Below are 17,803 nucleotides of genomic sequence, written 5' to 3' on the forward strand. Positions count from 1 at the left end.
GCGAAGAGAGAGAGGAGCGGCGCAAATGAGCTAGGGTTACGGATGGGGGTGCGGGTCGCAGCGGCCTCGCTTATATACGCGCCCCCGCCAACGGTCGGATCGACGGTCGGATGGAGCGGGGGAGGAGGATCCAACAACTGATATCCGTTTCAGCTGTGCCTTATGCGGGCCGGCCCATTAAGCGTGCCGTGCCCGTGCCGGCACTACGGGCCGAATAAGCGGCCCAGACACGGCACTAACGCCGGGCCGTGCCTAGCACTAGCACGATGGCTCACGGGCCAGGCCCTTTTCAACCGTGCTTCTTCGTGTCGTGCTCGGGCCGGCCCATCGTGTTAGTGCCAAATGGAAATCTGTAGCCATGACCCTGCCAGCCCGCCTTGGCTACGCCAGTGGCCGGAGCAGGTTACCTTCTCTCCGTCTCCAACCCACACGCTGCCCGCCCTCGGTCACTAGCGCTTGGTGTTGTGCAGGCCAATCACTACTCACGCTCGGTGTTGTGCAGGACTCAGTAGAACCGAATTGAAGAAGTGCCGGGGTGCCATCTGCGCGTGCGGCGTGCCTCCGCGTCTCCTATGCGCTGGGCCACCGGCCGCCGCTGCCGCACCTCGGCGCCTGCCCACCGGGGTGCCATCTGCGCGTGCGGCGTGCCTGCGTGGCTATGTGCGCTGGGCTGCCGGCCGCCGCTACCGCGCCTCGGCTCCTGCCTGGCCGTGTCTCCGAAGTTCTAGTGATCGGAGTTCTAGCGACTCCGCCGGCGTCTTTGATCTGAAGTGGAGGCCCGTGTAGCCGCTGCTCGCGCAGGCCAATGCCCACGGCTGCCTCGCGCTCCGACGCCTGGAGCAGGAGGACGGGTCGGACAAGGTTACTATTCTTTGTCCCTGCATTTATCCTTTTACTGTAGCACAAGTGTTGTTCACTTGCATAAGCAATAACAATGGCAACTCAAAGCTATAGGCAGTATGAGGTGCTTAGGTTTCTCCTTATGTTCACTCGGTAGATGGATGATTGATGCTTGCGGTTGATTGATGCATATGCAATGTTCATTTGAAGGTATTGGCTATAGTTTAGCTTGAAAGTCATACCAATTATTAATCTGATGCAGTTGTCGGTAGTTTGTCATGGCCTCATAGAAAAGAAGGCTAACTTTCAGATGATTGGTGGTGAAAGGAGTTCTCAGGCTCTTGCGTAGCTTTCACTTTATTCTAAAAAAACATTTAGTAGGCAGCTTCTGCTTTTGCTTTTGCATTATAAGATTTGCTAGATGGTTGCCCAGTGCGTATGGCTTATCTTGGAAAAAGAAAAAAAAAAGAGTTCGCAAGTTCTGATTTATTTCGAGCTCTTGAAAGAGGTTTCTTTTTGAAATGGACTTCAGGAGCTTTTTCATAAGAAAGATGTCTGAAGTTCAGAATTTCAGGGTTTTTAAATTTAGTGACTAAGACAACCACGTGCTCTGCTACATATGCAATCCGTTTAAGCTTGTTATCCAATCAGTTTCAGTTCATACGTTTTGTAGACATTCTCAATCGCTGAGGTTATATTCTGAATGCAATGGAAATTCTATTCGTGCATTCATTAGCGTCTTAGGGAGAAGGAGAACTGCGGCCATAAGATGGAACAGTATCAGCAGAGGTTCTTCTACCCATCAGGGCAGTACAATTCAGAGGGGTTTGCTGAATTAGACAGAAAGCTCAGAAAAAGAGGTAATCATAACATTACTTGAGTTTAGATTTAAAATTCAGCAACCATCAATCCTTTATAATATGATTAGCAAGAAATCATATTCCTAATCTGCTACAAGATTTAGTGCATGTACCTTGGCTCTCTTGAAAAATTTGCAGATAGTTGTCATGCGTGACCATTAAATACCTTCTGGCTGCATGCCAAGAACACATCTCCCTTTTCCCACCTGTGCTTGCACTTTTTTCTGTTTCAGACAATGATTGACTGGCTGAACGACTCTCGACAGGGCCAATGAAACAGATGGACAAGAATATTATCTCAGGATCAGATGTGTGATGCATTGTGTCAGAACTATGGCTGCTGGTTGCTTTAAAGGGGTGTTTGGGAGGCATGTGCTAAATTTTAGCACCTCTATCCCAAACACCCCAATACAAATTCAATCACCACACCCTTCAATTTGTATTTGCAGTGTTAGATCAGATTGGCAGAATCATTTTCAAGGAATTCTGAACTTTTGGCATTGCCAGCGTCATGCATAACATTTATCGTGAAATCCAAATTGAAGAACATTTATGTTATTCACAAGATTTAGATGAGTAAGGAAGGATGAAAGGTATTTTGATTCATAACAGTTTAGTTTCTTTTGCCATTTGAGCTGGAGTCTTATAGAATGCTAGAATTCTTAGACAATCAAATGTTTTTACTCTCTCTTTCTCTCCCTCCCTCTCGGAGGCCATTCATGACTTCACATGTGTGATCCGCTCACGTTTGCCATACTCTGATCTCTTGCTTGCTTTGTAAAAGCAATCACCATCCTAACAATGGTCTCCTGTTTCCTTTGCATGTCAGATGGACACTGCCTTTGGAGTTGCAGTGGAGATGCCCTGTTGTGTCATTGGGGACGGGTGGGAGGAAAAACTATGGATTGTGCCAATATGGGATTTTGCAACTGCAACTAATCCCTCTTCCTTATCTGCAGATTGGGCAATTTTATACAGTAGAGAAACATTGCCTCTGTTGCAAGGAGATTTTGTTACTACTCGGACATTATACAAGCCAATACTTTTTCCTAAACTTCCGTGATGGACATTAGCATCCAGCTTGTGTGAATGTATGCATACATCCATTCTGACATCTTTTAGATGTTATGATTTATGATGCTACTTTTCAAAATAGCAATAGTTTAGAGTTTCGTCATATGTTTTTCCCTTCTTAGTACTTGCAAATATGAGACAGTTTTGAAACTATGTTCTTGATGCGGTGTCTATTATTACAAGCAGTTAAGAGTTCTATGAAATAAAATAACTGAAGCTTCTATGAAATAAAAGTCATTAAGTGTGGCTTTGGAAATGATTTGTTAAGAAAGGTTATGTCTTCACTATATTGTCTTAATCCGTAGCAATACACGGACACGAACCTGACCTAGTACTCCTATCTTTACCTATTATTAAAGCAAGTAACGTTTCTGCCTGGATTTTTCGTCCGTCGGGCTATTTTTCAAAAAAAAATCCTGACATTTCGTGAAATCAACCCGCAGTTCAAATGCTAAACAGATGAGGGGCTCGGGTGGAAAAAAGGAGGGAAGGGAGGGGGTTAAACCGAAACAACGCTTCTGCCACGCATCGCTCGCTCGCTCGCCAAATCAGTCACCCCTCCGTCCGCCTCTATCGGATCCGCGCCCCCGCCACCCGCGAACTCGTTAGCGGCCACCGGAGGAGGAGGAGGAGGAGGAGGAGGGCGCGATGGACGACGGCGGGATCCAGGAGGAGCCGCCGACGGTGCGGTTCCTGACGCCGACACGCTCAGGGGGCTCGCGCTGGGTGGACGGCAGCGAGGTCGACTCGTCTGAGTCCACGTTGTCAGCTGGGGTCCAGCGCAGGCCCACCCGCAGTGCCGGGGCCGGCGGCCCCATACCCCAGCTTGACCACGCCGCCGGGGTCGCAGCGGCCCACGCTCGACCTGTGCAGCGCCGTGGCCCCCTCCCTCCGAGCCGCGCCCCGCGTCGGATCTGGATCTGGCGGGAGCGGGCTGCGGTGGTGGAGAGCAGGGAGGGGCAGCGGAAAGAAGGGAGGGGCGGAGCGGGGGAGCCTGGCGGCGGGGAGCGAGCGCGCCTGGGGAACTCCTGGAGCAGCGGGTGAGGCTTCCCGGCGTGCCCGACGGGGTCCAGGACCTCGGCCACCACGCCGGTTACTTCCGCCTGCCACACACGCACGACGCCAGGTGAGCAAGGCCTCATTGCCTCTTTGCTCTGAGAGATTAGTAGAATCCCGCGCTCTTAGGTTCTAAAGCTTTGATCTTTTGGTGGGAATTTGCTTTTTTCCCCTGTATGAAATTTAAATCTCCAACTTAATTAGTAACGGCAGTCCAATGCGCTCTTGGTTACTGATGCTTCGATCTTTGGTTGGGAATTCTGCATTGATTTCTGTGGAATTAAATGTGCTAAGATTTGTAACAGTTCTTCAGAGGAAAACAGTTTCGCCATCTGAAATACTAGTTGACTAGCAGTGGAAAGATACGACCTTGCCCCTTTCCATGTCCTAGCTTTGCTTGTAGTTGATGTAAAGAATAAGCCTTATATGAGTTATATCTACGAGAAAACTTCGCAATTCAAACAATTGAGCGTTTGTGTGCTTGTGATTGGTGCTGCAGGATGTTCTACTTCTTCTTCGAATTGAGAGGAAAGAAGGAGGACCCAGTGTTGATCTGGCTCTGGGGAGGGCCTGGTTGCAGTAGTGAGTTGGCCGTCTTCTACGAGAACGGGCCCTTCACCATTGCAAAATAACATGTCGCTTGCTTGGAATAAGTTCGGTTGGGACACGGTAAATAATGATATCATACCCATGTTATGATCCCTGTTAGGTTAGGGGAAATCAGTCTAATCACGTAACACCCAAAGTCTGAAACTGAGGTGTTCTAGAGAAAAAAAAAGTCTGAAACTGAATGTTACAATTTTTTGATGGAACTAAGTTTGAAGAAGATGTTAAGACCTAGCTATTTCGTCCTCTTCCTCGGTTTCTGATATGACTTGATTTCTGCAGATCTCCAATATCATATTTGTTGATCAACCCACTAGAACTGGCTTTAGCTACAACTTTGATGATCGTGATACTCGTGAGGATGAGACTGGTGTTAGCAATGACTTATATGACTTTCTCCATGTGCTACTTATGTATCAAATCCATGGAATGTGTGATTACACCATATGAGTTTGTTCAGTTTATTTTTGAAGAGTACTTGAGGATAGAAACACTGGTTTTAATCGTTTCAGAAAATAAAGAACACACTCAAGATTTTTTTTAACCTTTTTACTAATAATAAACCTTAACCCACTAGAGTTTCTTGGAACTCACACGGTGTCTAAATGTGCTGCTGTAGCAAGGATTTAGCCACACCACAGCCCATGCCTGGCTAAACGTGTTCTGATTGATTTTTTTTAGACCAGCCCATGCCTGGCTAAACGTGTTCGCATTGATTTTTTTAGCCCATCCATCCATAGCTAGCATCTGTGTCCCAACATGGTTCACAGATTGCATCCTTTGGGTCTCATTTGGTTTTTTATATGATTCTACATAACAGATTGCATCCTTTGGATCTCATTTGGTTTTTTATATGATTCTACATAACTAAGTATAAATTGACAATATTACTAATTGCACTGGCTTCACGACAACATGATAAAAAAATATGGTGCGCTACACAACACGATAAAAAACATCACGTGCTAAGCAACGTCGTTTTACCGTAGCAACGCACGGGCATCTTGCTAGTAAAACTGAAAAAGAAAAAGGTGTCCAAACGCACTGGTGTGGATCCAAATGCTGTGAGGGCTTGATCTGTATGCGCAACAGGTTGTTTCGTTCAAAAACCACGGCCCATGGGCTGCAATAGGAAAACAAAACCAGGAGGGTGTGGGTCCCAGGCCTCAGAGTCCCCCAACCGCCTCGCCTCGCCTCGCCTCGCCGAGGAGGGATTGGAGTCCAACCCCAACACGGCGACGACGCGACGACAAAAAGACAAGGAAATCGCCTTCTCCCCCCTCTTCCTCTCTCGCTCGCTCTCCAATCCCCCACAAATTCCCCTCTCCTCTCTCGCTCCCGTCGCGAGAGCAAGCGACGACCAGGTACGAATTCCTCCCCCGCACTCGCGATTTCCTCAGATTCATCCTCCCCGCTCCCCCGATCGCGAGCTTTCCCCGCCGCGGAACCGTGGATTTGACCCCAGATTTCGCATCCCTTGGCGCCGGGTTAGCCGGGGTTCGGGGAGATCCGCGGATTCGTGGCTGCTCGCCGGGGTTGGGGGGTGGCGGGGTGGGGTTAGACGGGTCCTTAGATTCATCGGCCCTCCGCTTGGTCTCTTGCTGGGAGGGGGATTAGGGTTTGTTTTGCTCTTGCCGCGCACCGGATGCTCTAGTTACCTACCTGCTCGAGGTTGGATTTAGTACTTTCCGGCGTGATGTTTGCTTTCCATTGCTGACTTGAGGGCTCGTAATTTTGTTGCAGGTGCTGAATCCCGTGCGCGTTTGATGGATGATGACTGTTCCGATGGATAGTGCTACCTCCGCCTCGTCCTCGCGGGACCTCGCGGAGCGCCTCTTCAACAAGGTCTCGAGCCCCTTAGTTTCTTGCGTTTCCGTTGCATGTTACAGCTAATACTGCTTTGCCACGGCGGGTTTTTTATGTGGTGGTGGCCAATATCCCGCCTTTTCCGTGATTTGCAGATGGCTTGTGCTACTTGTTGGTGTTATCTGTCATGTTCCGTAGATGCTATATTAGACTTTGGAAGGATGTAACTGTGTCTAAGTCATGTTTTGCATGCATTCTGGTTTCTCCAATGTTGCAAAGAGATACAGTTGATATCAGTCTATGTGAAGCACTAATATATAATGATGACATCACAATGTTATTGTGCAGAACAACGAACTCGAAGATCAGCTCCGCAAGTCCGTGCAGTCCAAACTCCCATCAGATCCCAACACATGGATTCAGATGCGTGACAACTTTGAGAAGATAATTCTTACAGATAATGACTTCTCTGAACAGAATGAGGTAGAGTATCTCCTCTGGCAGTTGCACTACAAAAGAATCGAGGACTTCAGGAGGAGCATTAGTGCCGCAAGCTCGGCTGCATCTCAGAGTGGGAAGAACAATGCCAACCCAGATCGAGTCAAGAGAATTAAATCAGCCTTCAAAAGCTTCCTTTCAGAAGCAACTGGCTTCTATCATGACTTGATGTTAAAGATCAAATCCAATTGTGGCCTTCCACTCGGTTACTTTCCGGAGGGCTTTGAGAATGCTAGCAACTCTGACAAGAAAACAGCTCAATTGAGGAAAGGTTTGATTTCATGCCATCGCTGTCTGATATATTTGGGAGATCTTGCTCGTTACAAGAGCTTGCATGGTGATGGTGATTCTGCTAGTCGTGAATATGCTGCCGCTTCTAGTTACTACAAGGAGGCAGCTTCTATCTATCCTTCCAGTGGCAACCCTCATCATCAGGTATGATCACGTTGCTATATTTGCTCAGTTGATTATTATACTCAATAACTCAGTTTTTTAATGATGGCTGCTGTCCTTTTCTTTGTTTTTCCAGCTTGCTATACTAGCTTCTTACTCAGGCAATGAGGTGGTAGCTGTTTATAGGTACTTCCGAAGCTTAGCTGCGGATACTCCTTTTAGTACTGCACGGGACAACTTGATTATTCTTTTTGAGAAGGTATTTGTGCTATCCTTCATTAACTCTGATCCATAGTTCTTATCATGCTTTCTCATTTTGGTTTGATACCTTCGGTAGAACTTGTTTACTACAGTATGTGAGAATTATCATTTGTTTCCTGACTTGTTTGCCAATCCTTGTATTCTTTACCTGATGATATCTGAATACCAGATGGTTAAAATCATTGTTGGATTTCTGTTTAGCATTATTTTATTATTGCTGTTGATCTAATATGTCCTATGACAATTGGCACTTACTTTTTACAATCGTATATGACAGAGATATAATGAAATGTCACTTGGTTTGCATATTCAGACATGGCAAATGATTTATTTGCTCCTCTGTCCTTGTGAAATCATGTACAATCGTCGGGCTTCGAATGTTTTTTTATGTAAAGCTATCGTTAGAATGTCAGTTCATCTTAAGATGTTTTTTGTTTTATTACTCCAGGCACACAAGAGTGCCAGTTTTATGTGGTCTCCAATGGCTGACCTTGGGCAATAACTTGTATTGTATATGCTAATAGAATTATGTGGAGATAGCTTTTGAGGCATCTATACTTGTGCTTTGTCATATGTAAATCTTATCATTTTGGTTGATATCGATAGCCCAAGGTATCATTCCTTTGTGACTCAGGGAGTAAGCACTAGATAAGTTGATGCATTTGCTCTACTATAGATGAACATATGTAGTTGATAGCTAATGGTGGGATAATTTTCCGATTGTATGCATCCGATAGTCTTGCGTCACTAGTTGTATTTCAATCTCCTAGTATGCTGTCATAAAGAATGTTAAAGTTTTGCTGGTCCATGTAACTTCTGTTCATCAGATCAGGTTAACCGTTATGGCATTATCCTTGATTGTACAGTTTATCATTATTTGTTCATAATTTCCTAGTTTCTCCCATCATATTAGCACTACTCTTGAGTAACAGTACCATCAAACAGAGACCAGACATAACAGGTCTAAATTTATGAATGTAGCAATATGACATGAAATGGTGGGCAGGTTAAGGTTTCCTTTTTTCTATTAAAAGAATATATATGTTTTCATCAGCAAATCGACATATATTTCCAGCTTTGCACTATAAAGTAGAAATAATGATGGTACAACTTCATATGCAGAATCGTCAAAGCTATGGACAGCTGCCAGATAACAATAAAGTTCCCATTGCTAAGATATTACCCCCACGGTCATCTGGGAGGGGCCGAGGACGGGGAGAAGTAAGGTTTCAGCCAAAAGATGTTAATACAGAAACAGTTGCAAGGGAACGGGAGTGCAATATTCCAGATACATTGAAGACCTTCTATATACGATTTGTTAGGCTCAATGGAATTCTTTTCACGAGGACCAGGTACACTCCAGTCCCTTCAACACTCTTCCCCTTTGTGTCAACCTACCTAATTAATAATTCTTCTTTATTTTCTCCTTTCTCACAGTTTGGAAACATTTGGGGAGCTGTTTTCTTCAGTCAGCAATGATTTGCAGATTCTTCTTTCTTCTGGTCTTGAGGAGGAGCTTAATTTTGGTTCTGATGCGGCAGAGAATGCATTATCTGTTGTTAGACTTACCGCCATCCTTATATTCACAGTGCACAATGTAAAGAAAGAACCGGATAGCCAGTCGTATGCTGAAATTGTGCAACGCAGAGTACTGCTTCAAAGTGCGTTTACAGCTGCTTTTGAGTTTGTTGGACGAATTCTCAGGAGGTGTTCAGAGCTTCGGGATGTTGCGTCAAGTTTTTATCTGCCAGCCATTCTGGTCTACATCGAATGGCTGGCATCCCATCCAGAATTGGCTGTTGATTCAGAGATGGAGGAAAAACATGCAAATGCCCGATCTTTCTTCTGGAACCAGTGTATTGCATTTATGAATAAGCTGGTCCTCACGAACCTTGCAGCTGTTGATGGTGATGACGATGAGGCTTGCTTTTCTAATATGAGCATGTATGAGGAGGGTGAAACTGGCAACAGGCTTGCCCTTTGGGAAGATCTTGAATTGAGAGGTTTTTTGCCATTAGTTCCTGCACATATCATTTTGGATTTCTCAAGCAAACATGCATTTGGAAATGTTGGAAGCACCAAGGAGAAGAAAGCACGGGTCCAACGGATTTTTGCCGCAGGGAAGTCACTGCTGAACTTTGTTCAGATTGATCAGTTGAGGATATTTTTTGATCCATCTTCTAAGAAGTTTGTTATGGCCAAGAATCCTCCTGTTTCTAAAGTTGATGCCCCTCTACATGAATCTCCTGATGTTCTTAAAACAAATGCAATTGAAATGGAGCATGAAGCTGCTAGAAGATTTGATTCAGTTTCTGGTATGAGTGCAATTCAGTCGAAAGTGCAGTTGTGTCCTGAAGGAGATGATGATGAAGAAATTGTTTTCAAGCCTACGGCTTCTGAGAAGTTTCCAAAAGCTCCTTCAGACCTGTCAGTTAATGGATACACCCATCCTGTCCCAGTGTCTGCTCCTGGTTGGCCGACCAATGCTAATTTAGTGTCTGTTCAGAGCACTGCATCAATGTCTGCAGCTGGTAATTATAATAACACTGCATCTGTATCAGTTGCTGGTAATTATAACATTAACCAGTCACTTCCCATTTCTTCGATTGGTTGGGCTGTCAATGGTGAGCAAAAGGTGATTCCTAGTGCTGCTTCAAGATTTGAACTCATGCAGCCTGTTGAGGTGCCTGCTTCCAGCTGGACAAGCAATGGTACACAGCATGTTGGTCCTCAGAACACAATTTCAGCTTGCCCAGATGTTGCCTCTGACCTGCGGGTATCTGCCTCAATGGTTCCACATTTCAATAGCCCTGATTATTCGAAATTGCTCAGTGAACAAGAAATGCTCTTGATGAATGGATTGAAGAATATCAACATAACTGGAAATGGTTATCTGGAGCAGAGATTGCAGGCTGGATTGAGTGGTTTACAGTTTATGGGGTATTTACCTCAGATACCTGTTGAATCTGGTGGTAACATTACAAATTTGATACATAATCATATGAAAATAACTGGAGAGACCATCCCCTCTACATTTGATTCAGTTGTACCTTCAATAGCACCATCGGGTGGCGTACCGCTGAAATTCACTGAAACACCACTAGCTGCTTCAAAGAAGAACCCTGTTAGTCGTCCGTCAAAGCCTGTTGGACCACCTCCAGGATTTAATCATGTTACCCCTAAGCGTCAAGACGATTCTATTTCAGTTGAAAAACTGCAGAGCCCACAGGTCGATGACTACAGCTGGTTGGATGGCTACCAGCCATCAATGGATCATGTTCACAATTTGAGAGCTGTTTATCCTGGTGTGAGTGCAAGTAGCACTGCATTCACCACTACATTCCCCTTTGCTGGGAAACAACAGGTCTCTGGGGTGCACCCGCAAGGGGCCATTGAGCAGACATGGCAAGATTTCCACCTTTTTGAGCCTGCAAAACAGAATATGTTCCAAAATTTCCCGCAAAGAAGTCAGCAAAGTGGTCAAATGGCTGAACAAGAGCCAACAAATTCTATCTGGTCCAACAGTTACCATGTGTGACTCGGTATTTTGTACCAGAATGATTGCTGGTAAAGATCCTTCCTTCCAGTTGTCAATTGGTGATTACAATGTTTCAGTATTTGTTATAGCGTGTGGTCTTTTTATATTCTATTTTTTTGGTGCAAAATTTGGTTTACATCTCTGAAGATGTTACCATTCTCACTAGTGTTTTGTTTCGTTTCATTAATTATGTAGGAGTTGCTGGGGATCGTTGGATTAAGTGGCACAGCTTGACCCCCTATTGAGTTCGGCCCATACCTGCAGCCCTCTCATAGTGTTAAATTTCTTTTGAGAATGGTATTCTTTGAAGCATGGCAATGGCTGCTGTTAGGTTTGGTAAGTTTTGATGCCTCAGTTCTATGCAGGCTTTTAATTCGTATTTCCCTATTTTTTGTTCTTTTGAGATGTATTACAATGGGAGATGGCTTATATCATAAAATTGTTGAAAGTTACTTCCTCAGTTGTTTTATTTTATTAATTGCTATTAGATGCAATTCTAATATGCACCATGATTTTTTCAATCAATTTACCTTTAGTGCCAAAAGGAGGTATCCATTCCATTATATTGCTATTATCAACAATTTCTGTGGCATCATATACCTGGAATTGTATCTGATTGTATTAGTTTAATGCCGTTTTAGGGGTTTGTTCGGGGGCTTGTTAATTAGTTATAAATGATATTATTTATCTTTCAATAGTTTATCATTTGCAAAACACATCAGATGCACTCCCTTTGATTTTATATGCTTTGGGTGTGGTTGTATAAGAGTGTAATTACAGTGGACGTACTTCTTTTATTCCTAAACTTTTACCTGCTTCTCTCTTTAGTATGTGGTATAAAGGAGAGGGTTAAGAAAGTGACTGCATTTACTTATGAGAATTGGAGCATCATTTGGTAAGGTATACCATGAAGAAATAAGACAAATGTGATTCTAAATTGACTTGTATCATTATATTTAGAGAGTAGACCGTAGGGCTAAAGGACTTCTTGCAATTGGATGAAATACTGTATCGACCCAGATGGGGGGTGGTGGTTTTAATGCTTGAGATTTTTCTGATACAATCGTTTTTGTGAGTACAGGGCTTACATATGCATTTTGCATTCATTGTTGCAAGTTGCAACTTGCAAATTCGGTCAGTGCGTTTTTATTGTTGGTAGCTAGATAAGTTGTCTTTGTGGAACCTTATAATTATGGTTTTGCTAATTTCTTTTATAGATCAAATGTCCAAGTCTTACTCTAAATGAGGTCTGCTTGGGATGTTTGCATGTGGTGCTTATACATTGTTTGGTTGGTTTGCAATTTACAGGGATTGCCATCGTCTTTGGGCCAAAGAGGGAGTGGAAGATGATTGATCTGTTGGCAGTCTGATGGGATGAATTGTATGAGGTCTTAAATGCACAGACACAAAGGTTTGATGAAACAGACTCGAATCCAGTGATTATAGGCACTCTGCACGTACCATATGCTTCATCTCTCATTGGACAAGTTAGCTACCACAAGAACGGTGCGAGTGGATGGTTGTTGGAGCGACTGAAAGGCCATCAAGTGTGGATATCAGTTGGTTCCGCTATATGCGATCTATCTACGAATAAAAGTTCGAGGAACAACTAGCATGTGTCCTAGTCGTTTCTCAAGTATGATTACTGTGTCGTTTTATGATTTTATCATGCTCTGTACCGTTTGGAAACAACGTGTCGGTCGCACTTGTTGCAAGTTGCAATTAAATATTTGGAACAGTTTGTCATGGTATTTGTGTGGGACCTATATAAATGGTTTCCGTTTATCTTTGTCAAATTGCTTCGTAACTGCCTGTGTTACCGTGGTCGTTTTGGAGAACGATGCCCTGTACTCAGTTTTCAAGAGTTTTGAAAATACTGTACACCGTTTCTTAAAAAGAAAACTGTAAACCCAGTTTTATTGCTCTCTTCAAATTTGCTTGTGTTGTCTCATTTAATCTATATGAAATCCTCTTGGGACTGACCTTAGCGATCGATCAGCTGCACGCGGGATGGTGGTGAACATCTACGCTTGAACGTTTTTTTAACACCTTCGATCTTTTTATGACTATATGGAGTTTCTCAGCTGCTCGAGCTTGAATGGCATTGTCCAGCTCCATAAGTGAATGTCAGAACTACTGACACTGTTTTATAGAAAAAAAAAGAGATGTAGAGAAAATTAGCCCTTGTTTACTTCCCTCCAAACTCCCAACTTTGACACTATGCAAAACGAAGATTCCCTATCACATCAAACTTGCGATACATGCATGGAGTACTAAATATAGACGAAATCAAAAACTAATTGCATAGTTTTGTTGTACTTTGCGAGACGAATCTTTTGAGCCTAATTAGTCAATGTTTGGACAATAATTCACAAATACAAACGAAACGCTACAGTGTCGCATTTATGGCAAAATGCCAATTTGGCACCTCCCAACTTGGGAAGTAAACAAGGCCTTAACCAAAGATCCATATCCATGAGGCCCCGTTTGGATCATTGGAATTGAATTCCATCCTAATAATCATAATTTAGACACAAATTAATTAAGCTAATATAATTGTATGTGGAATATAGTTGTATATTATAGTTGGTGATATGGGAGAGATACTTGTATGCTGCACTTCTACTATAGAGAAGCGAGTCTAAGAGCGTGCTATAAGAATTGAATTCCATCTAATAACCATAATCTATAAAATCAATTTCCATCTCCCACCCCATGAATTTAAGATAGACTTATATCTAAACTTTGGAAAGTTGTGGAATGCCACATTCCAACATAAATTAGCCTACTCCATTAAATAGATTCCAATTTCTTGGACCCAAACGGGACCTGAGGAAAGGCATAACCTTCACATCACAGCCATTTTTGACAATTCCAATTTACTAGTACAATACCCGTGCTAGAGCTACGGTGCAATTTTACGTAGCAAATCAGACAACCAAACGTTTATTTCCACCATTCACAAGCGTTCTAATATTTGATTATGATTTTTTTCCCATAGCAACGCACTATTTCCTTCTCAATGCAGATGGAGATAAATGAAGTCAAGTGATCTACTAGGGAGTAGGAAATGTAAGAGTACAAATCTAGGCACATATGCATATATCCTCTGATTCTATCCTATGGATATTAGTTATTTAGGATTTGGGTCACATGAAAAAATAACACTGGTTAGAATTGAGTAGGTACAAGTTGCGCAGTTGTGTCATGCATGATTGCAATTATCTTTGGTGGTTTAAGTTGTTAATGTCCTCCCCTTGACATTGGAATATTTCTGATCTAGGCTACATGTTTGAAGATTTAGCCCAATGTTAGCTTATACTCTGAATTTTAGGAGCTACTCCTTCCGTCCCAAATTACAATTCGTTTTGACTTTTCTAGGTATATAGACTTTGCTATACATCTAGAATTCTAGATATATGCTATGTCTACATACATAGCAATAACTATGTACCTAGAAAAGCCAAAATAAATAGTAATTTGGGATGGAGTACTAAGGTAGGACCATAATCTGAAAGGTGCTAAGTTCTTCTGACTCCAGAAGTAAATGAACTTGTTAGAAATCACAACGCATTGCCTTGCATATTGATCCTGACATAAGTTTTTGTTTTTTAAATCTAGTTCTTTTATTGTTCGTGTCATGAAACTTCGTTGTCTTTTGGCCCTTCAGTTGTCCTCTGCTGTGTGCAACTGTGCTCTCTTCCCTGATGCATATGCCAAATTGTTTGCTGAGATTCAGAAAACTTATTCACACCAAGTTGCCACACTTCTATGGCAAAATTAATTGTGACGGATTCTTATCACACAATAAAACGCAGCAAGATCAGTGGCGGAACTGGAGAGAAAATTAAAGAGGGGACGGACAAACATTGCCGGTTCAAGTATTTGGCAATTTGCCCAAATTTTTCATTGTCCACACAAGCGTACAATAGCTAGTCATGACTATAGTAGTTAATTATGCAACTGCAATACCCAAAAGCGAATAGTTTGCAAAAGTGATCAATATATCTTATTCATTTCAGCGCGATTCTTTTAGGTTTTGCCTTGGTTTCCTACAAGGATTTGTAAAATCGTCAAAAAATCCCATGATATTATTAGATAAGAAATAAAATTGAAACAATTTTGGGGACATACTGATATGGCTTAGGGAAATAGGACTTGCTTACATTGGTTTGAGTTGGAGGATCATCACAAGCAGAAGGGTTAGCCGTGATGTTGCCTTCCATTGCAGCTATGCCGCCGCGGCCACCGGCTTACCCGTCGTCAATGGCGTAATGGCAGTGCAAGATTCCGGCAGTCCGCAGGCCGCAAGCGACGGGTGACCGAGCGTCGGGCGAGGTTTTAGCGGCGTCGGCATGTTGCAAGATTGGAATGAAACGTCGCATGATGATAAGGTACGCGAACAACACCTGACCAATTAATCTAAGTGCTTACGTGCATTGTTGGGTAGCAAATTGGGCTTGGCCCCTGCGGTCTTTGGCCTGCTGAGTGATGATATGCTTTATGGGCTGACATTTGATAAGGGGTAGTAGATGTTTTTGGTTGGGGGAGGCCATGGCTCCCACCGCTCCCCTCAGTTCCGTCATTGAGCAAGATCAGCGTGTTTTACCTTAAAACATTGGACTTGACATATATATTAAAAATGTGAAATAGCTAAATCTGCATTATGGTATGAAAATGGCTATATGATATCAGTGCTTCTGAATCAGAATCCTTGATAAGAGAGGGAAGTTCTTGCTTTATGTGCCTGTCAAAGTGACTCACTATGTATAGACATTGAGTGTCACTATGTGCAGACATGGAGTGACAAGTGAAATTTTTGCAGGCTATTTAGTATTCTGTAACGATGTTTATCTCTTTCCTAGAGCTACACCTGTGGAGTGTGGCTTTTATACTTATGTAAATACACCATGTAATTTGTCTCCTTTTAATCAATAAAATGGATCCAAGTCTTTATGTCCAATGCAATTTGTGGCTTGGTGTGTATTTTGTGACTTTCTGTCCACTGAAATTTCTGCAATCAACAAAGGTTGGAAGATTTGAACCTCAGTCTACCAACATTTGAATCAACAAGCTCCACCGCATCTTTTCTGATTGACTAAATCACCATTCAATAGAAAGAGCTTACCTTCTTATATTAGGAATCAACATTTTAGGAGCTCTGAATAAACATGCCATCTTTGTAGATAACAACATAAAATCATTATTTATAAATTAGAATACTTGTATTGTGTGAAATACTCTCCCATACAAAAAACAACAAAAGGTGGGCAGTGAAGCAAGATACACATAATTAAATTGATTAACACTGGTCAGGCTCATGCCTGCAAAAACATTCAGATTGCCGCCGAAGATTCAAATTCTCACATCACAGTACAAAGCATGAGAGGATCACGATGATCAAATAGTAGACAACAAATCTTTCAGATTGGCATCTCTATTTACTGTTTACAGCATATGATAACCAAGTAATATCAACCCAAAATACTGTATGAATACTGATACTCCAAGAAACTGCACTACTGATGGCACTCAAGTCATAAATTATTCATAAGTTACACAAATCTCTATTCGTTTATATGTACCATAGCAGCATCCACCAAAGATGCCTCGCACTTTCAGGCTTTCAGCTACAAAGGAAAGAAATCCTTGTCTTTTGAGCATCCCTTTTCTTATATGTGGAATATCATACCAGTTGCCATTGCCATCACCAATTTTCATGATTTCTTTCATGCATACGTGGAGAGTTAAGAAAATTATGTTCGACTGGCTCACTGAATAATCTTTTTTTTAAGAGTCAATGGTGGGCTAAGAATCATTTCTTCAAAGCGAGATTATAAGATCAGGCACCCGTCCTTAGCAATGAGGGGGGGGGGGGGGGTGGCGCTCAGATAGGCATTCTCCCTGAATAATCTTCGAAAGCCTAGTCCATGTAATGAAGATGTCAAGTCCATGTAATGAAGATGTCAGTTCATAATACCCTAGAGTACAAGTTACAAAATTGACAGAAGGAAAATCTGTAGTAAAAGAAGCATCGGCGGGGTGGGGACGTGGCATCCGAATGCTGAGACATGTCGTACATACATCTATAGGCCTACCATCTATAAGCCTACCAGAAGGTTTGCACAGTCCCAAATATGAGGTTGGACACTGAGACGCATCTGACATGGAGATCATGGCATAGGACGGCGTGATCTACATGGAAAGACAGGAAGTAGTCGAGGATTAGGAAAGTACTCGTTGTAATATAGTAGGACTTCTCTAGTTGTATCCGACTAGTATTCTTGTAACCAACCGACCAGTAAGCCTATCCTCATGTATATAAGGCAAAGCAGGGACCCCCTCCAAAGCAATCCAATACAACCAACACACAAGACGTAGGGTATTACGCTATTCAGTGGCCCGAACCTGTCTAAATAATGTGTCTGCGTTTACCTTCGAGTTTCTGATCTCGTCGAGCCCCACTAACCAAAACACTACCTCGGGCACCCCCCGGTAGGTTGCCGGTCTAAACATTGATAGCTGGCGCGCTAGGTAGGGATCTCGCCGAGAATCTGCTAGCGAACTCGATGGCATAAGTCATCATCAAGCCAATCGTGACGTCCAAAGAGGGTGTGAAATTCGTCTTTAGCTCCTAGGTTTGCATCGTAGATGGTGCTAGAAGCTTCTGCCGCCACATAGCACCAGCCCTGGAGAAGAAGTAGCTAACCATGAAGCTCCAACGCGAAGCTCTGGAGGATCTCATCGAGAATCTCGGCGAATTTTCAATTTCTGACCTAGTTAGAGGCTGGGGGGACGAGTCCGAGTACATCTCGACTTCTTCTGCTAGTTGCATTAACTTGCGTGAGCCAGCGCAGCAGCCATCATGTGA

The 17,803-nt window shown here is 43.1% G+C and overlaps 1 protein-coding gene and 1 long non-coding RNA gene across 4 annotated transcripts; both read left to right on the forward strand.

The window, feature by feature from the left end:
* Nucleotides 1-413: 413 nt before the first annotated feature.
* Nucleotides 414-2,955, forward strand: LOC105913854. 3 transcript variants are annotated; one of them, XR_002676369.1, is made up of 4 exons: nucleotides 414-861; nucleotides 1,577-1,700; nucleotides 1,934-2,293; nucleotides 2,530-2,955. It is a non-coding gene; the product is annotated as an uncharacterized LOC105913854 (long non-coding RNA). The 3 variants fall into 3 exon arrangements; XR_002676370.1 differs by having other exon boundaries at nucleotides 1,514-1,700; nucleotides 1,934-2,955; XR_002676368.1 differs by having other exon boundaries at nucleotides 1,934-2,955.
* Nucleotides 2,956-5,638: 2,683 nt separating this feature from the next.
* On the forward strand, nucleotides 5,639-12,739 carry LOC101780864 (protein SMG7). The gene is made up of 8 exons (XM_004956275.4): nucleotides 5,639-5,800; nucleotides 6,180-6,281; nucleotides 6,591-7,175; nucleotides 7,270-7,392; nucleotides 8,517-8,746; nucleotides 8,832-10,961; nucleotides 11,128-11,268; nucleotides 12,241-12,739. Exons 2-6 carry the CDS (start codon nucleotides 6,207-6,209, stop codon nucleotides 10,930-10,932), a joined length of 3,114 nt encoding a protein of 1,037 aa, XP_004956332.1. The 5' UTR covers nucleotides 5,639-5,800; nucleotides 6,180-6,206; the 3' UTR covers nucleotides 10,933-10,961; nucleotides 11,128-11,268; nucleotides 12,241-12,739.
* Nucleotides 12,740-17,803: the final 5,064 nt, after the last annotated feature.

Source organism: Setaria italica, chromosome II (assembly GCF_000263155.2).
Source record: "Setaria italica strain Yugu1 chromosome II, Setaria_italica_v2.0, whole genome shotgun sequence".
In the NCBI taxonomy this organism is placed as follows: domain Eukaryota; kingdom Viridiplantae; phylum Streptophyta; class Magnoliopsida; order Poales; family Poaceae; genus Setaria; species Setaria italica.